Genomic DNA, 21518 nt, shown 5'->3' on the forward strand with positions numbered 1-21518 from the left:
AGCAAAAGTACTTAATTATTTGTTTGCTCAATGTAAGTTTATTGTTTATTATGTAGTGTGCAATTTTTTGAATTTAACTAAGTAGTTTCTTTGCTTCATAGTAACCTATTCTAACTATCGTTGGAAGAACAATGATATTGAAGACTTAGGGCAGACACCTGCCCCTTTACTTTTTGTTTTATTGGGTAACCAGTATCAAAAACCTAAAATAAAATAAAGTAAATATCCAAAATAAAAAAGTTTACCAAAACAAGTTTTCAGATATCTTAAAAACACATTTAGGCTCGTATTTGTCACACATGTTCCAACATCTCTTTCCTTTGAAGGATACCCCATGCCCCGTGACTTACGGGGTGTAGACCTCCTGTAACCCCTGGTTCCCACTGCTTTTATTTCGCGCGAAATCCTGTGACATGTGACAAAAGACACAAATCGTGCGACAAACGACGCGAAACCATTCGTTTTGCTGCAAAGTCAGATGCGTTGATTAATTTCAACTCATACGACAAATCCCATGCGTTGTTCTGATTAAAAAAAAATAATCATAACCAAAGTCATAAAGCTGATTGAAAAGCTAATTTTGGCTATTAGGTGCTTTTAGAGTTCGTCGCAGCGACGCAAAAGCCTGCGTTTCTTTGTGAACCTCCATCCGACTCTGTCGTACGTCTGTTCTGCCAGAAAAAAAAATCGTTGTTATGGAGTCACATAAAAGTAATAAATAGCATTGAATAATACAAAATTATTTATTTACAAATTATCATTTAAAAAATAGGAAGGAATACAGTGTCGTGACAGTTCTAAGCATGATTCAACGCGATATATCTATGCCTTATCACTCAAAATACCAGGTACCGCTGATTCTTTCTCGATATCATCCAATGCTGGGTTATCGATACCAGTACCATATTCATAATCAACACCTAGCTTATTAATCATCTCATCAGCGACTTTCTTTAGCGTATCTTCATTTTCATCATTTTGCTCTTCAAAAACTGGGTTTTCACAACCTTTGTTTTCATCAGCAGTTTCAGTCCTATTTCCATCCTTCTTCGTGCGCTTAAGATAAAGCTCTTGAAAAAGAAAATAGGCAACTGCTGAAAAAGCAGATGCTACTGCCATCACTTTGAAGGTGTTTCGATGACCGATTGTCCCAATCAATTTGCCACCAATAACACTTCCCAATGCACGACCTAAAGTAGAAATAGGGACAATTTGAAGATATATCTTACTTTTTTTACATTTTTCTATTGTTAGTTTTATTTTCAACACTCTTTTTGTTTAATGACAAAATAAAACCAAATTTTTCCATTTATTGATCAACGATCAAGACCGTATCCAGGAGTAGGGTTAGAAAGTTTCCTCCAAGGAGTTTCGTACGACTCGTAAAAATGTAACAAAAATCCAGAAAAAGAAATTTTTGATGTGTTTTTTAAAGTTTTATTTGTAACAAAACCCCCCTCCAGCCCCAACCGAAGGAAATACCCCAAATCTGAACAAAAATCCTCACTATCGCCCTGTCAATGATGGTTTTCACAACAACGATTCTTACGTCACACACGCAACAACTGGAATAAAGCCAGAAGCTGTCAGAAAGTCCAAGCTTATGAATTGCGAAGAGTTTTGAACCAAGGACAGCATCGAAAGCTATTGATAAGCTTAAACATTCAGCGGTAGAACATTTCTATTGGAGGAGATAATCGTTACAGTGATGGCTGCAGCCTAGTAAAGAACAAACCATGACTCTTAACAACCAAAAACAATAATGGCTATAATAAATGCTGACTGGTGAGAAAAAATTGTCATTTGTTGCTGACTCTGAAACCGTGGCTATCATCTAGATTAGTCTTCATATTAAAAGTTAAATTTTGAAAACCAATTTATTGGATTTAAAAATTTCTCTGAAACCCCTTAAAAATGGCTTCTCCCTTCCTTTTATATCAAGAAATCCCTGTTTTACCTCGTGGAAGCCGTACTGCAACTACAGAAGGAAGCACAATCATTTCATTAAAAACACAAAAAGTTTTCTCCAGCACCGGGTGGGAGCTGGAACATCGCAGAAAGCTATGTAAGTGTTCATTTAAAGGCCACTGCTTACACCTATATAATTTTGAAAATTCATCTTGATAACAAAATCATAAAATGCCGAAACTGGAATTCTTTGTGTCATTTCTGGAGTGAGAAGACTTGGAAGCAGCAATAGAGTGCACCATTGAAATCGCTATGCAAACTTCAGCCAGATATTTACATTCCCCCTCTTCCTACTTCCCGAATATATCAGATTCATTAAGCATAATATTACCCATAAAAGGCTGCAACCCTGACAAAGAAGGAATCTTAATGAAAGTCACACCATGAAGATTCAGCGTATCAGAAAACCCCATTGCTAAGATTTCAAGCCTCTATCTACAAAAATGTAGATTTTATTTTCGTCAGAAAAACGGTCACAAATACATGTTTTTTTTCCAAGGGTGATCGTATCGAACCAATGGTCCTAGAGAATTAGAAGAGGATTCATTTGTACGGAAAATAAATGCTCTAGTGCCCTTTTTAAGTGACTGAAAAGACTGGAGAGCCTTAGTCTTCCTTCCATGCCCCCTTTCCCCAAAAATCATTCGACCAGTATTTTGAGATAGCCATTTTGTTTAGTATATATGAAAAGTCCGAAAAATCATGTCTTTGGAGATACACTGACCTCCTCCCTCAGCCCGTGAAGATAGATCTTCAAGCTATAGAATTTACCCATTGTTTACGTACAGTGTTTGGTATTGGGAAGTAAGCAGACATTTTTCTGGGGGAAGGGGATTTTTGATCGGGATGGGTTTCCATAGGAATGCTTTCCCATGTGGAAGGATATTTCTGGGGTTAAACTTTCCAGGGGAAATTTTTGCACTAGGGAGATTTGACATAATTCCTATACAAAACTCTTTTTATTTGTCCTACTTTATCTTTGCCCATTCGCTTTTGCATATAGATATGTTCCCGGGGAATTCCTGGAGGGAAATTTTCTGCGTGTTTGGATTTCCAGGAAATAATTTCCCCGGAAGGAGGATTTCTGGAGTGATCGGAAAAACAAAATAGAACTTAGTCTTTTGCAAATGAAAGTATGATAAGTAAAATTTTTCAGGCTGAATCTTATGCAAGAAATTTGACTTATTGGAGAGGGGAATTTTGAGCGAGGATGGAATTGTCCAGAAAATTTTTCAAGTGGCGTATTTTACGTGGGAGGAACTTTCCAAGGAGGAGTTTACCATGAGGGGAGGGAATTTTTTATCAAGGGTGAGTCAGATTTACCGTCATTATTTGAAAAACATAAAGAAATTAAATATATAAAAAAAACAATTTTTTCTACTAAAAGTAAGGAATAACATTAAACCTCAAAAGAACATATATTATTTAGTGTATAAAGGGGTTAGCCCCCTCCACAATACCTTGCTCTTTACGCTAAAGTTGGGCTGTTTGTCCCAGTTTTTTTTAAGAATGACTCCTGAAACACAAGGGTCCTTTAATTAAATTTGGAATTTTGTTTAAAAGTACTAGAAACTTTAGCCTGAAGAGCAAGGTATTGAGGGGGTAAACACCTTCATATACGGAATGATTTTTATTCTTCTCGAGTTTTAATGTTGCTCCTTACTTTAAGTTGATTTTTTTATCTAATGTTAACAGTAAAATTAGTTATGGAAACTCATTTTCAGATATTTCTAAAGGAGGATATATAATGAATAATCAGATTTTCTATCAACGCCATTCTAAAATAACTCAAATAATAGATTTCTAGGGATACTTATCTATCATTTCGTGGGAAAGTTTCCGAGAGGTAGAGCTTAAAATTTATATTTGGTGCCCCACTTTAATAAACACTGGCTTTGAAATTTTCGTATCACTGCTTGAGTTTGACAAACATTTTTATTTGTCGAATTGACTTTTTATATTTAAAAAACAAGCAAAAATCAGTTTAAATAAAATGAAACATTCCTAACAGAAATAAAGAGCAAAATTGGAGATCAAAACGAACAGAAATTGTTATTACTCTGTTAATCAACACATATCTATAAAAAAATTGAAATAAACAGACTCATTAGACCTTTCCGTATTTGTAAAATTAAAATTTTCTTCCATTAAGAGAAATTCATTTTACTCCAATTAATTTTGTTCCTTTTCAAAACAGTTTTTGTTGTTTGTTGGTTTCAAATATCCCCCCAAAGTCCATTGATCTTAATAAAAATCACAACATCAGATTCAGCGTATAAGACAGCCTGATTTTGAAGTTCTCTTCACAAAAATGTAGAATTTTGCATTTTATAAACACGCATGCGTATTCATTTGCTCTTTTATTCGCTTTTGTTTTTTCTCAGGGGCGATCAATTCGAACCTATGATCCTAAATGAATGGGAGAGGGTTTATTCAAACAAAGTTCTATCGTCCTTTTTATGAGACCAAATAATTGGAGGGCAAAAAGCCCCTCTCTGATCCCTAAGTTTTTCTCCAATGAAATTGAATTAAAATTTTTGAACAGCCATTTGATTTAGTACAGTTGAAAGGTCCGTTAACTATGTCTCTGGAGATGACATGACACCTGGAAGCCCCTGGGGAAAAGGATATAAGTTATGGAATTAGACAATTGATTGCATAGAGTATTTGTTTTAGTTAATATTAAATAAAAAAATAAGTTTTTCTTTAACTGAAAGCAAGGAGCGACATTAAAACTTAAAACGAACAGAAATTACTTCGTATATGAAAGGGGCTGATTTCTCGTCAACGCCTCGCTCTTTACGCTAAAGTTTCACTCTTTCTCTCAACTCTACTTTTTAAAACAGTAAAAAGCTTTAGCGTAAAGAGTGTGACGTTGATAAGGAATCAGCCCCTTTCATATACGAAGTAATTTCTGTTCTTTTCAAGTTTTAATGTCGCTCCTTACTTTCAGTTAGAAAAACTCGTTTTTTTATTTAATTTCTGAACGTTTTTGAATCAATGCATGTTTTGATTTTGGCTCTCCGCAGAGGAATAATTAAAACGAAATTTGCATTTTTTTTTTTTTTTGGCTAAATGGCTTTCTCATAGTTTTGATAAAAATGATTTTGAGAAAAAAGGAGTGGGGGAGGAAGCCTAGTTGCCCTCCAATTTTTTTGGTACTTAAAAAGGCAACTAGAACTTTTTTACGAATGTTTTTATTAGTAAAAGATATACGTAGCTTATAAATTAGCTTACGTAACGCACTTTTGTATTCTCATGTTTCTATTACATATATGAGGGGGTTCACCCCTCCTCAGTACCTCGCTCTTTACACTAAAGCTTAAATTTTGATCCCAATTCATTAAGAATGACCCCTGAATCACAAAAGCCGTAGAATAAATAGTTGAAATTACTAAAAATACTTTAGCGTAAAGAGCGACTTATTAGCAGGAGGTGAGCCCCTCATATGCGTAATAATTTCTGTTCGTTTTAAGTTTTAATGCTTCTTCTTACTTCCAGTTGAAAAAACTTTTTCATATTTACTTTTTCGTTGTTATTTTTTAATTAATGCTAGAAAATCCTGCGCTCCCTTCATGGAAATTTTCTTCCCCCATGACAAATTCCTCGATGGAAAGTTCCCCCAACATATCCCCCTCTTCTCAACCGCTCCTCCACCAAAAATCCCCCTGAAAACGTCTGTACACTTCCCAATAACCATTACTATATGTAAGCACTGGTCAAAGTTTGTAACTTGTAGCCCCTCCCACGGGACTGTGGGGGAGTAAGTAGTCCCCAAAGACATAGTTATAAGGTTTTTCGACTACGTTTAATAAAATGGCGAGCTCAGAATTTTGATCCGGTGACTTTGGGAAAATAATTAGCGTGGGATGGGGCCTAGGTGCCCTCCAATTTTTTGGTCACTTAAAAAGGGAACTAGAACGTTTCATTTCCGTTGCAATGAGCCCACTCGCAACATTCTAGGACGACTGGTTCGATACGATCACCCCTGGGAAAGAAACAAAAGAACAAACAAATAAACACGCATCCGTGATCTGCCTTCTGGCAAAAAATACAAAATTCCACATTTTTGTAGATAGGAGCTTGAAACTTCTATACCAGGGTTCTCTGATACGCTGAATCTGATGGTATGATTTTCGTTAAGATTCTATGACATCTAGGGGGTGTTTCTCCCTATTTTCTAAAATAAGGCAAATTTTCTCAGGCTCGTAACTTTTGATGGGTAAGACTAAACTTGATGAAACTTATATATTTAAAATCATCATTAAAATGCGATTTCTTTGATGTAGCTATTGGTCTTTGAGTTTTGGTTACTATTGAGCCGGGTCGCTCCTTACTACAGTTCGTTACCACGAACTGTTTGATATGGACTTTTTTTTTAGCGAGAGCTTTCCATAGGGAGGGAAGAATTGTCCGGCCTCTGCGGAGGGACAGAGAATTCTTGGTAAGTTTTGAAAAACGATCAAAAATGAAATAAAAAGATGCAAAAGAAAGTAAGAAAATTTTTTCGATGGAAATTTTCAATGAGGAGGTAATGAAGAAAAGTTCCCGGGGATGGGTGGGGGGTCGGTAATTTAAGTAGAAGTAAATTTTTTGCAGGGTAATTTTTTTGGGAAGGGTTTGTCTAAAGGAAATTTTTCACAGAGAGGCGAGGTGGATTTCCAGCAAAATTTTGAAAACGATCAGAAATTGAATATAAAAACAATTTTTTCTACTAAAAGTTTGGAGCAATGTTAAAACTCAGAAGGAACACAAATTATTCCGTAAATAAGGGGGTTGATCTTTCCTTAACCCTTGCTATTTACGCTAAATGTTTACTTTTTGACCTAATCCCTTAAGAACGACTCCGGAAACGAAAAGTTCGTTTAATTGGAATAAGAATCTTTTTCAAAGCCCTAAAACACCTGAGCGTAATGAGTGAACATTGGGGGAAGGGGCACGCCCCATTTTATGCAGAATAATCTCCAGTAGTCTTGAGGCTTAATATTTCTCCTTACTTTCAGTTGATTTTTTTTATTTAATAAATATAAAAAAATAACCTGACAAAAATCTTCGTCAAAATCAGGTACTGATGCAAAAAAAGAATAAATGAATAAATAAAAAAGACCAGTATTTGTTAAAATATGGCCTGAAACATAGATTTTAAGTCCTCCCTTTTGTCTCAGTTAATAAAGCAAAGTTTTGTTTAACGAAAGAGAAAACTGACATTAAAAATGAAAACGAACAAATATTACACTACACAAAAAGAAGATTCTAACCCCACAAATGCTGCTTTTAACACCAACGTTCGTCAATCGCTGCCCTAAAAGTATTCTAAAAGGGCAACAAACATAGGCAGTCGGGAATACTAGGTATTTTATTTTTACCAATTACCTTTCAAAACATTTGAAATGAAAACTTTAAGTTTTTTTAACTCTTGAACTGGTGTACTGAAAATAAACAGTATTAACTTATCGTTGCATAACTCTAGCTGGAACACATGCCTGAGGAGATAGGTCACACTTCGCCGTAAAGAGCAAGTATTTGATGGGGTAGGGGTATTAGAATTTCCAGGAGACAATACAATTTTTCTTACTTGATTTTTTAGGATATACCCAAATTTCTTACTGTTTATACCTTTTATTTAATCGCTGGAGTTAGAAAGCGCGATACCAAAAACTGTACTTCAGACTCCTGCAGAAAACCTTCCAAAAATCGACTACGTAAAGGACACGTGTAGCTTCAGTTTCTCGCTTCAATCTAAGTTAGGGCACCAAATATTACACCAAATTCTTATCAGAACCTGTTCTTCAAAATTTACTTCATGAGGGTGCATGTAGCAGCTAGTATATGATAAAAATACCATTGCGGTTGAAAGCATAAAATCAGCCAGAATTCTTACCTAAGGCATAGTAAGATTTAGAAACAAGTCCTTGTGCGGTCGCCATCGTCGTTTGGGTAGCAAGATTGGCAGCATATTGCACCATACAAGTCGTCATCAGCTGAGTAGTTACAGCTTCCATTGCTTCATAGACGAGACATACCCAAGGATTTTCCAAATAAACATAACCTGAAGAAAAATGAACAATATGAGTAAACTCAAAAGTATCAGAAATGAGTCATATCTTCAAAGTAAAACTTATGACGGATAGAAATAATTATTCAAAAATGAATCAATGAGCCACAAAACGAACAGAAATATAAATGAATAATCAAGGCAAAGTGAACTAAAATAACTGTATAGAGTGTAAATAACAATAGTTCGACAAGTTGTGTATATTGTGATAGCTTTCTTTCGGAAATTTGACGAAGTTTAATGTTTATTTGTTAACACAATTTAACAACCATTTAATATATAAGGTTGGACCAAGTTACTCTCCGATTTTGCAATTTTTTTTTATTAAACAAATTTGTACTATTAAAAAATCTCTTTTTTTAGTAAAAAATATAAAACAAGAAAACTACAAAAATGTTTAGGAAATTGTTTAAGAAAACTAAAAAAATGATGCAAAACAGTTCTGCCAGGCTGCATGTTGCAATAATAACGAAGAAGACGTGTGAATAACTTTACTAAAAGAATTTGATCTTGACTGCAGTTCTGTTAAAAAAAAAACTTGAATTGTTTTCAAAGCGTAGGCAATGAGAGTTTTTTTGAATTTTTAGTGTAGCAATTTCACTAAACATTTTAAAACTAGCTTCTATGCAAAAAAAGTCAAGGGGTAGCAAGTAGCGACGTTAAGCTAAAGTCGGGAGTTAACGAAAAGATCCATAGCCTAATGAAAAGCTGCTAATAACCAAACAACAACAATTCCACCATGGTTTCTAGTCTAAGGCCATACACTAAAGAAAGAATTACAGTAAAGGCCATACAGCCATACGGTCATACGGCCATACAGTAAAGCAACTGCCTCCCATCTAAACTGAATTAAGATCTAAAACATTGTCTTATTTAAGTGGTATTTTTTTTCATTTGTGAAATAGCAGCAATCACTTCCTTGATTATACTAAATAACGTGCGGTACAAGATTGCTCCAAAGTTCCAACCCATTAATTTCAGCCCAGAGATTTCACAAGCTGAAAAGTCATGATGGTTTTCTAATATACATATGGTTGGATCTCCGATAGCTCTCAAGGCAAAATCCCAGGCTCCATATAATCAGCATGATTTTACGAAAAACTATTATTTTAGAGAAGAATTACCAGCATATGAAAAACACTTCAGTAGAACTCTAGAAGAATCTAACGCACTTTAACAAAAAAAAAAGACACAAAATTATGTTTCACAACGATACCAGATTTGAAGTCACACTTTCGGAGCTGCAGAAGATCAACAAGCAGAGCGGTACATTATGTAGCAGCCAGAATATACACTGCACCTTTCTCTGACCAATTACCGTTTTCTTAATTACGACAGGTATTTCTAAGAGGCATTCTTTCAACGAGCTCGCCAATTACAAAAAAAAGGATTTTATCGCTGCAATAATTAAACTTGTTTTCCACTTCCGAAAAAATTTACTGAACAATATAATTTTTAGCCCAACACAAAGTTTAGTTAACTAGCTGTATTTTAAAGCAATTGTCGAGCCTTCATTATGTAAAGGTGTCATCTTATGGGGATATATACACAGAATAACCCCTATTGTATTGGTATAGCTGGACCCACTAGACCCAAGTAAGGTTTACGCCGGGAAGGTGCATTACCTCAAAAATTACCCCAAGACCATTGTCCAAATTTTGTCATTTGGTCCCTCATTATTCAGTACTTCATAATTCTAGGTTGAATAAATCGGTTGCCAAAATGTTGATTGACTGAAGAAGAAACGACAGGGGATAATGATAAAAATATTTGTTTCTGATTCTAAGTACAACGTACCTATCATTGGGTAGGAATAAGGGAGATTAGAAATACTGAGTACGAGGGATGTGTTCAACCAAATTTTAAGGCATGTGGATAAATAAATTAGGGTCTAACAAATATATTTAAAGTCAGTTTCCGAATAAATTAGCTGCATTTAAGAAATGACAACGAATTTAATTATTAGAGTGTATTTATATATATAATAACTTCGTATTCAGTATTCCTTAGGGTAAGAAAAAGGGATATTAGAGATATTTAGTACGAAGGATGTTTTCAAGCAAATTTTAAGGCATGTGGTTAAATAATTTAGGGTCTAATAAATATATTTTAGTCAGTTCCCAAATAAATTAGCTCATATAAAAAATGACAACGAAGAAAATTGCCAAAGAAAAAACGCTACCGATTTTTATTATTATAATGTGTTTACATGTATAGTCACTTTAGTCACTTTGTGTTTAGTGCTTGTTAGGGTAGGAAAAAGGGATATTAGAGTTACTGAGCACGAAGATGTGTTCAACCCAAATTTTAAGGCATGCGGATAAATAAATTAGGGTCTAAATAATGTGTTTATAGTCAGTTTCCGAATAAATTAGCTCCATATAAGAAATGACAACGAAGAAAACATTTTACTGAATTTAATTATTAGAACGTGTAACTTCGTATTTGGTATTCGTTAGGGTAGGAAAAAGGGATGTTAGGGTTAATTAGTACAAAGGATGTTTTCAAACAAATTTTAAGGGATATGGATAAATAAATTAGGGTCTATCTAATTTATTTATAGTCACTTCCCAAATAAATTAACTCCCTATAAAAATGGAATCAAAGATAATTATCAAAGGAAAGACGTTACTCAATTTAATTTTTAGAATGCATTAAATATATATAGTAACTTTGTATTTGTTACTCGTTAGGGTGAGAAAAGGGGATATTGAAGCTATTTAGTACAAAAGACGAGTCCAAGCAAATTTAAAGGCATGTGGATAAATAAATTAGGGTCTAACAGATATATTAATATTCAGTTCGCAAATAAATTAGCTCCATATAAAAATGACAACGAAGAAAATTGCAAAAGAAAAAGTTACTGATTTTAAATATTGGAATGTGTTTACGTGTATAGTCTGTTTAGTCACTTTGTATTCAGTGCTTGTTAGGGTAGTAAAAAGGGATATTAGAGTTATTGAGTACGAAGGATGTGTTCAACTAAATTTTAAGGCATGTGGATAAATGAATTAGGGTCTAATAAAAATACCAAATAAACTAACTCCACATAAGAAATGACAACGAAGAAAATTACCAAAGAAAACATGTTACTGAATTTAATTATGAGAATGTGTAAATTCGTATTTGGTATTCGTTTGGGTAGGTAAAAGGGATATTAGAGTTAATTAGTACAAAGGATGTTTTCAAACAAATTTTAAGGGATATGGATAAATAAATTAGGGTCTAACAAATTTATTTATAGCCACTTCCCATATAAATTAACTCCCTATAAAAAATGAAAACGAAGATAATTACCAAAGGAAAAACGTCATTGAATTTAATTTTCAGAATGCGTTAACATATAAAGTAACTTTGTATTTGTTACTCGTTAGGGTGGGAAAAGGGGCTATTGGAGTTATTTAGTACGACAGACGAGTCCAAACAAATTTAAAGGAATTTGGGTAAATAAATTAGGGTCTAAAAGATATATTTTTAGTCAGTTCGTGAATAAATTAGCTCCATATAGTACAAAATTGGATGAAGCTTAATAAGTTAAATTTGAATTATAGTAAATCTTGCGTTTTATTGTATGGTAGGAGCTCAAATTATTACCCTTGGATACACAAACTTAATATTGCTGATATGGGTATTTTAAGAATGAATTGTACAAAATATCAAGGAGTTTTAATTGATGAATGTCTCAGCTTTCGAGAACATATAGATTATATTAGTCTTAAACTCGCTAGGAATGTTGGCATTTTAAGAAAGTTGCAGTATATTTTCCCAAGAGATATTGTAAGAACAATGTATTATTCCTTAATTCATCCTTATCTGCTATATTGTTGCAATATTTGGGGTAGTACATTTCCTTCTCATCTCGATCGTGTTCAAGTTTTGCAGAATAAAGCGCTTCGAGTGTTATGTGGTGTAGGTTTTAAAGACTCGGTACAAAAGAGGTATATAGAATGCAAAATCTTGCCTTTAGCAGGACTTATTATTTTTTATCGAAGCCTGTTTATATATAAATATTTTCAAAATTGTTTACCAATATGTTTTAAAAGTATGTTTGAATTAGGAAGTGATATTCATACACATTCTACGAGACAGTCCGATATAGTTCGTCGTCCGCTTACTATTACCCGTAGATCTCAATTCTCTATTCGGCATCTAGGACCCCATGCATGGAATTGTTTACCTACGACTTTGAGAAATATGGATAGCTTTCTTGAATTTCGGCGGGAATTAAAGCTATTTTGCCTTAATATTTATGGTTTTGATAGTTGAGTGGACCTCAAGTAGAGCCAAGATGTTGGTTTTGATTTTGGCGATACTGGTAAAGTGGTTTTAGTTTCTTTTTTTTTGTCTCTTTTGAAGTGTAAATCCGTTTCGAATGAAATGCAGGGTAATTTATTTTTTTTTCTTCTTCTTTCTTTCTTTTTTCTTTTCCTTTTCTTTTTATTTTTTCTTCTTTTTCGTATTGTTTTATTTGTATGTGTATTGGGGTTGTAAGCCCAAACAAGCTTTGCTTCGGGCCATTTGCTTGTTTTGTTTTGTTATTTATATTAATAAACCCATCTTTCTCTCATATAAAAATGACAACGAAGAAAATTGCAAAAGAAAAAGTTACTGATTTTAATTATTAGAATGTGTTCACATGTATAGTCAGTTTAGTCGCTTTGTATTTAGTTCTTGTTAGGGTAGAAAAAATGGATATTAGAGTTATTGAGTACGAAGGGTGTGTTCAACTAAATTTTAAGGCATGTGGATAAATAAATTAGGGTCTAACAAATATATTTATAGTCACTTCCCAAATAAATTAACTCCCTATAAAAATGGAATCAAAGATAATTATCAAAGGAAAAACGTTATTCAATTTAATTTTTAGAATGTGTTGAACATATTTAGTAACTTTGTATTTGTTAATTGTTAGGGTGGGAAAAAGGGAACATTGGAGTTATTTAGTACGAACTATGATCCAAACAAATTTTAGGCATGTGGATAAATAAATTAGGGTCTAAATAATATAATTATATTCAGTTCCAAAAAAACTAGCTCCATATAAGAAATGACAACGAAGAAAATTGCCAACGAAAAACCGTTTTATATACTGTTTACTATCCAAAATTTGTTTGTGATTTTCTTCATTTAATCAATAGTGGTTCATTCATTAAGATGAGTCTGCTCATATTTGTTCTTTCAAACAATTTACTTTGCCAGATTTGTTTTATTGTGTAAGGCTGGAATGTTTAGTTTGCAGCCGTTTCCCAGCATATTATTGTTCAAGCCTATACAGTGGGCTCATCACCTCTATTCATCAAGTTATGGCTCTAGATTCGATGCCTTAAACATCATATTGTGATTCTCAGTATCGGTTGACCGTCTCAAAGACAAAGGGCCCACTGGCCAATTTTTCCAAAACGCTGGGGAATTCGCAAAGTAAAAATTTAGTAAAAATTTATCCGTGATCTTAAATGGATCAACAACTCAAAAAGCTAACAAAAGGCTGGTTTTAAATAAAGAATAGATTTAATTTTTTACTAGTTTTTCAGCAAAGCTTTCTTTATCATTGTGACTGCAGCGTAATTAATCTGTTCTCTGTGTTGGCAAGATTTTCAGTCAATGTGACTATGACCACAAGCAGCTCCAAAAGCTGTCAAACTGCTCGTATAATACTTCTTCTGAACTGGATTTTCACGTTTACTAAGCAGGTATGCTAGAATATTCTTAGGACCTGCCCTTTCCTAAACCTCAAAAAGAAAATTTTGCTCTGTTTTATCGAAATACTAAATTCAACCTTTCTAATGTTGTAAGTTATATTAAGTCGGGATATCTGCATCTCCGGCACAGTGATAGGATGAGTTAAATAATTTTTCTATTATTTGCTGGAAAGAAGGGGTCGGCTTTCGTTTTATGTCGTTTATTCAGGTGTCTTATCCAAGCTCTACAAGTTATGGCAAGACCGTCCGAACAATTCTAAATAGTTTGGCCACACCATCTATAAAAGTTGATAAAGGACTAGATAAGGCGATTCTTCAAGGCACCGTGTCTTCTAAACCTCTCTTAAAAATAATCAGTAAATCTGGAAGATAAATATATATTTAAGTATAAGAAAATGATGCTTACCGACAAAGCGGAATATATATACTATGAAGCCAATAACATAGATATTTATCAGTCCGATTTTCTTCCACAAGGGCTCAAAGAGCAGAAGAAATGGAATACCAGATGCTCCAGACACGGTAATTGTTAATCCCATAAGTAGGTTAGAGCCTCCTAAATCTTCCAAAAACCAGAAAATGAACGTTTCAAAGTATCCCCAGAAAGTACCTGAAAGAAAAAACAATATACAGGATGTGAAATTAAAACAAAACTCATGACACTGCACGCCTAAGCGTCCAAGATGTATCTCTAGATCACGAATAATTTTTGGTAATATGCAGTTCGGGAGCCATCAATTTCATCCCCGTAATATGCGTTTTGTTTTCCTAGCTTGATTTCTAAGATGGAAAACTTTCGGTATATGAAGAATTAGGCCACATTTTTGTAAGGTTAGAAAGCAAGTACTGGCTTAGTCCTTTTTTAGTTTGTTATTTTTTAGTGCTTACAAAGCACAAAGTCGTCGTTCATATGCTGGATAATTCGAGGTATTCCACAGGACAGGACTGTCACGATGTCACAGGATTGACATGCCACTTGAGCTAAGCGGAGTGCTCTGGCCCAAAAAGAATACCCAACTAAAAACCCTATGAAATGATATAGGACGACCAGTTAAAACAGTGAATTATTTTCCTGCTGCGACATGATGGGAGTTGGTCTTCGTTTGGAGTATAATATTGTCAGAATCAAATGTGGTAAAACTGGGCAACCGTTCAGCATAGGACATCACTTAGCTTAGAGTATAAATCATTTTCAGTATTGCACTTCCACCTCTGAACAGTGATTTATGCAAGGGAATTTCACAGCAAACAGTCGTGTTAGTTAAAATCCCACATTGTGACCAATCAACTTCATATGATCTACGAAAAATTAAGAGAGAAAAGCGGGTTTAGTTTAAATAAAGCATCGGTTTAAAACTACTTCTTTACTTAAATTAAACCCGTTTTTCTCTATTAATTTTTCGTAATTGGGAAAGCAGTGTGGTCTCTAAATTTATTTTCATACAATCTATATTTTTCTACAAGTTTCCACATTGATAGGAGGCGGGGCTCCCTTGCTCGTCCACTTCCGACAAAATGTTTGAATCTGATCTTTTGAAAACCAGATTCTTGAAATATAGAACAAAATTTAGGCTGTTAAAACGGTCTCTGCCAACTCTTAGGTAATGTTAATAAGCCAAACTCCCAAGTTCCTGGATATAAATAAAATTAGAAAACAACTTCAAGGAAGAAGAACATAAATTTTTAATTTGCCAGCTGATTTGCAAACGAAAACACCAAATAGACGAATTGCAAAACAATTCTAGTGACATACCTAAGAATTAAAAAAATTGACAGGGTTCTTCCTGACCCCCCCCCCCCCACTCCATACACACTTGTTTATTTTGGTTTTATTTGATTTTAGAAGCATTTCGCTTTTGACCGATTGTACTAATTTTCGCCGAAATTCATAGCTGAAAGGACAATGAATCAAACACAAAACACAACAGTATGTATAAGGTGAGCCTTCTTGATGCGAGAATTTCAGTGAAGTTTGCAGGAGTTTCCACAACGGGGTTTATCAACTCCAGAGATTCACAAATAGGAGTTGGAGTAGAGCTGTTTAAAACCTTGGTTTATCCACTCCCTCTAGCAACTTTTAGACAACACGAAATCCTAATCCAGCTTTATGCAGACAAATGGTCTAAAGTATGTCAGACAATTGGCATAAAAAAGAAAAAAAATAAAGCATTTACTCTTTGGTGGGTACTGGACAGGAATTATTTTACCCCTTTTTCCAAAAAGCGAAATTCCATTTTCTTTATCCCCCCCCCCCCCAAAAAGAAAAATTCTTGGAAGTTTCAGCTAAATCCCCAAACATGAGCAGGTTTCCTGCTGTACCCAAACTATGTTCAAAATACGATAAATCACCTTTATCGGAATCTACTGACGGTACGCAATCTCTATAATGGCAAAAATTTGGTTGCTTTCAGGCAGACAGCATGCAAAAAAGGTATACAAAAAAGGTAAACGAAGGTATACTTTCATGCGAGGATCGCAAAACTAACTGACAAGGTTCAGTCATAGCTCCTCTTTTATTTTAATTTATGTAGATAGTATGAGATTTTTTGTCCCTGGTTACTTAACGTCTTTTGCTGATGACACTGCTATAACTGTTATTGCCAGATCGTTGCCGGACTTGATAGAATGAGCAAACGGTGCTTTAAAGGGAATTCATACGTTTGTTACACTCAGTAAACTTGTTGTGAATGCTTCAAAAACAAATTACATGGTTTTTAGGAGGACTGGTGAGCCCCAAGAATTACCTTCAGATATTAAGTACAACAATGTTTCTTTAAAACAAGTCCAAGAAACGTGTTACCTCGGGTTTCTTATTGACTTCAAACTGAGTTGGAAGGCGCAGAGTGACCTAGTTCCCTGTAAAGTGTCAAGGGGAGTTGGAATGCTGCGGCGTCTAAAAATGTGCCTCCTTTGAAGGTTTTAATGTCACGGTACCATACTTTAATAGCGTCGTATAATAAATTATGCTGGTTTAATCTGGGCTAGTAACTTTCAGTCTAATTATAGGAGAGTTCAAGTGCAACAGAATAAGGCAATTCGAATTTTAGGAAATCATGATCATGGAAGCGCTAGCGCTGTATTTATATATAAGAAGTTTGATTTTTTGGTATTGGAAAAATCAGAGACATGCATATTGGTATTTTAGTATATCAGTGTCTACGTAATTTAGGGCCTGAAATTTTTGATGATTTTTTTTTTTTTAGCTGAGGTTCTTCTTATCATGATCATGACTCACGAAATTCAAATAATCTTGTTCATGAGTGTCGCAATACTTCCCGGTCGGCTCATGTCTTCAGACACATGGGACCAACTTTCTGGAATCCATTCCCACAGCAAGTTAAGGAATCAGAAAGTCTGCCTCAACTGAAACGTCGCCTCAAGGCCCATCTTCTGAACAATTAGTAATGTTGAGTATTTTAGACCGAAAGAAGGGTATCCCCTCCCTCCTTTTTGTTAAAATAATAATTAGTTTTTTGTTTTGTTTTCTTTTTTGTGTTTTATTTTCTTTTTTATAGTTTATTTATCTTATTTATTTAGTTTTTGATGATAAGTGATATATTTTAAAGAAATGGATCGTATTTGATGTCAGCTATGCTTACAGGCTATTGTGATCTTTTTTTTTTAGCTGATGAATGAAAGTTTATGCTTTTGTTTTTTAGTAAAGTCACCTACCTACCTACCTTCGGAGAAGCTTCGGTACGGGTTGTATAATGCTACATGGTTTGTTTGTTTTTTCAGATGATTGGCTATTTTCATAGGATTTTTTAGTGATTGGCTGAAACTTACGGACAATTAACAATTAGGTTATATAAAGTTAAATAGGCTAATACATTACCAATCTTACCTGAAAATATGGTTGCAACGATTAAAGCAATCATTTCTACCTTCGATATCAGAAGCTTGACATCTTGTAAGAAATGCGTGGCTGGCGGTTTGATGTCTAGGTTAACTAGTAGCACTAAAAATGCTCCTAGCCCCATCATAATTGAATACATGTAGAAAGCAGGCCTGAAATTTCATACAATCTTTAATTTGTATTATGGTGTTAGATTTCAAGTGCTGTACTAAAGAAGCTTTAATACCGCGGCTACCCTACAAAAAATGTTTGTATTTACTGGATGTGGAACTTTTGGGTAAAAGGGCTTTAAGGCAGTAGCTTACAGACTTATTTAAAAACTAATTATGTAAAAAAATTGTCGTTCGTAATGCATATTCTATGCTTTACATAATTCTATTGAACAATTTTTCTCAAATAGTTCAAGCTTATGAATGCCTATTTTTTTTTATATAACCGTAAATTATATGAGTGCCCTTTGAATTTACTGGAAATTGAAATATGTTTGAGCAATGAATTCAATGTGTTATTGTTCATTATTATTTTTTTTTTTTTAGAACATGGACATAATGAACTGCTAGAAATAATCAACTGATAAAACGAAGTTTCGAACAGGTCATGGTAACGAACTCTAGTAAGGAGCGACCCGACTCACAGTAACGAACTCTAGTAAGGAGTGACCCGACTCAATAGTAACCAAAACTCTAAAAAACGGAATTTTGATACCAATAGCTACTTCAAAAGAATGGCATTTTAATGCTGATTTTAAATATATAAGTCTCATCAAGTTTAGTCTTACACATCAGAATTTACGAGCCTGAGAAAATCTGCCTTATTTTAGAAAATAGGGGAAAACATACCCTAAAATTCATAGAATCTTAACAAAAATACACACCATCACATTCAGTGTATCAGAGAACCCTACAGTAGAGGTTTCAAGCTCCTATCTATAAAAATGTGGAATTTGAATTTTTTGCCAGAAGATGCGTGTTTTTTTCCCAGGGGTGATCGAATCGACCCAGTGGTCCTAAAATGTTGCGAGAGGGCTCATTCTAACGGAAATTAAAACTTCTAGTGCCCTATTTAAGTGACCAAAAAATTAGAGGGCAGCTTGGCCCCCTCCCACGCCAATTGTTTTCTCAAAGTCACCGGATCAAAATTCTGAGATAGCCATTTTATTCAGCATAGTCTAAAAACCTTATAACTATGTCTTTGGGGACGATTTGCTCCCCCACAGTCCCCGTGGGAGGGGCTACAAGTTACAAACTTTGACCAGGGCTTATATATAGTAATGGTTATTGGGAAGTTTACACACGTTTTCAGGGGGATTTTTTGGTTGGGGAGGGGGGGGATTTGTTGAGAAGCGAGAGAAATGTTGGGGTAACTTTTCAATGGAGGATTTGTCATGGGAGAAACAATTTCCATGAAGGGAGCGCATGATTTTCTAGCATTATCTAAAAAAAAACATGGAAAAATAAATATGAAGAAGTTTTTCCAACTGAAAGTAAGGAGCAGCATTAAAACTTAAAACAAACAGAAATTATTACGCATATGAGTGGTTCACCTCCTCCTAATACCTCGCTCTTTACGCTAAAGTATTTTTAGTAATTTCAACTATTTATTCTACGGCCTTTGTGATTCAGCGGTCATTCTTAAGGAATTGGGACAAAATTTAAGCTTTAGTGTAAAGAGCGAGGTACTGACGAGGGGGTAAACCCCCTCATATACGTAATAAAAACATACAAATACAGAAGTTCGTTACGTAATCTAATTCGTAAGTTACGTATATCTTTTACTAATAAAAATGTTCGTAAAAATTTAAAAGTTCTAGTTGCCTTTGTAAGTAACCAAAAAGTTGAGGGGGCAACTAGGCCTCCTCCTCCGCTCCTTTTTTCTCAAAATCATTCAATCAGAGAAAGCCGTTTAGCCAAAAAAATAAACATGCCAATTTTGTTTTAATTATTCATATGCGGAGAGCCAAAATCAAAACATGCATTAATTCAAAAACGTTCAGAAATTAAAAAAAACAAGTTTTTTAACTGAAAGTAAGGAGCGACATTAAAATGAACAGAAATTACTTCGTATATGAAAGGGGCTGCTCCGTTGCTCCCTCCTCAACGACCCGCTCTTTACGCTAAAGTTTTTTACTGTTTTTAAAAGTAAAGTTGAGAGAAAGTGTCAAACTTTAGTGTAAAGAGCGGGGCGGTGAGGAGGGAGCGACCCCTTTTATATACGAGGTACTTTCTGTTAGTTGTAAGTTTTAATTTCGCTCCTTACTTTCAGTTAAAAAACTTGTTTTTTTTTTATTTAATATACAATAAAACTGTCAGAAACCTTTTTTTGCACACAGTCAGTATGGCTACAAAGCTCTCCTCTCCGAAGAAAAAAACTAAACAACAAAAAACCCTTAGTTATTTAACTTGTCTATATTTATAGAAGCTAAAAAGCGGGTGCATATAATAATTACAATGAAGAATGATATGATGTTGTCAAAATGCCGTTCTATCAGGAGTCGAATTGATTTTGCATGTCATAGCCCCGATATATTGAATTTCGTGCAGCAGATTGAATTGCCATAAAAGGGGAGAAAAATACCCGAAACGAAACTGATCGGGGATTCCCATGAAATGACATATTATTTATCAAGGTTTTTTTCTGCTCACTGCTGGCACATCAACACAGGTTTTTTTTTTTCATTAGATAACATAGAGCCAACATATAATTCAAATATCAAACCGACGATCACAAAGAAAGAAGAAATTAGCCAGTGCTTTTGATCATACTGCCTCCAGGTGTGCACCGAAACATTCCGTCTACAAGAGGGCTTTAGACCAAAAATGTTATTCTTCAGAGGGAGGAGACTTATCAAGACTTAGTCTATTTTTCTACTTTTTCTTCATATATGAACTCCAGATAGAAACAGTAGAACTTTTTAGAGACGCTTATTTACGAGGATGGGTAAATTGGCCCAATCAGTCAAAACGGATGAACACTGTCACGTACAGGGTAATGCCAATAATTTTATCACAGAAAATACCTGCAATAGTAGGCTTCAATATTTTGTAATATGAATTTAAGAAGATAGGGACCAGTGATCTTCATTTTCTTGTGGCAAATTTGATCATTTATATTTTTGGCCAAATTCAGAAATAATTATTGGTTTTTAATTGAGTTCAATTATCTGAATCATTATTTCACCCCCTCCGTTTTGATAATGATGTTCTCCATGATACTCTCCTAGATCTTTCCCTTGATTTAATTATGATTAACATGCCTCGCTAAGGAATTTCTCGAGTGATGGAAACTTGCTGATGACCTAACGCTTGCTGAAGTCTGCAGTAACAAATTAACAAGCAGCTCTATAAACAGCGTCATGACATGCGCGTAATGCATTGGACTCAAACATAAGAGATAGCCCCTTTAAATCCATGATAGTGCCAATAAATATCCTTGAATCCTCACCTCATTTGCTTATTCCTTTCTCTCCTGAAGGTTCTGTGCCCTACTTAAAATTATTTGGTGGCAAAGTTTTTTCTATTGATGGGGAACGTCCAAGTTGAAAATATCATCCACAAAGCTAATGCATCTGTCTTCTTCTTAAGATCCTTATTAATTCTTGAGCATCCTTCTCATTCTTTAAGGATGTATACCACCTCCTTTGTTCACCTTCCAATTTGGCACTATGGCGCTTCCCAGGAAGAGTCGAACAACATTGAACCCTCCAAAAAGTACCCACCAGATGATTCCAAAGAAGGCAGAGTCCCATGCTCTCTTCTTCTAAGAAAAGCTAGGTTATAAATGTTTATGGGTAGGAGATTTATTTTGTTTGTTGGTTTTCCAAGAAATGTAGTAGGCCTACTAAACCCTCACGCAGAAAATATTTTTCCAGAAACATACTTCCCGTCCAGATACCGTCCTCAACTTTTGTCTTTACTTCAGGACATGACAATACAACTCTTTT

At 34.5% G+C, this 21518-nt stretch overlaps 1 protein-coding gene across 2 annotated transcripts in view; it reads right to left on the bottom strand.

Annotated features, from left to right (window-relative positions):
- Positions 1-729: 729 nt before the first annotated feature.
- The window catches only part of LOC136037204 (uncharacterized), a 66393-nt gene continuing 45604 nt past the window's right edge, over positions 730-21518 (bottom strand). For both annotated transcript variants that reach the window (XM_065719781.1, XM_065719782.1), the window contains exons 5-8: positions 17567-17730; positions 14129-14332; positions 7850-8017; positions 730-1190 (exon numbers count right to left, since the gene is read on the bottom strand). In XM_065719781.1, the coding sequence (XP_065575853.1) occupies positions 823-1190; positions 7850-8017; positions 14129-14332; positions 17567-17730 (904 nt within the window). In that variant the 3' untranslated portion in view covers positions 730-822. The remainder of the gene's footprint in view (positions 1191-7849; positions 8018-14128; positions 14333-17566; positions 17731-21518) is intronic.

This window comes from Artemia franciscana, chromosome 16 (genome assembly GCF_032884065.1).
Source record: "Artemia franciscana chromosome 16, ASM3288406v1, whole genome shotgun sequence".
In the NCBI taxonomy this organism is placed as follows: Eukaryota; Metazoa; Arthropoda; class Branchiopoda; order Anostraca; family Artemiidae; genus Artemia; species Artemia franciscana.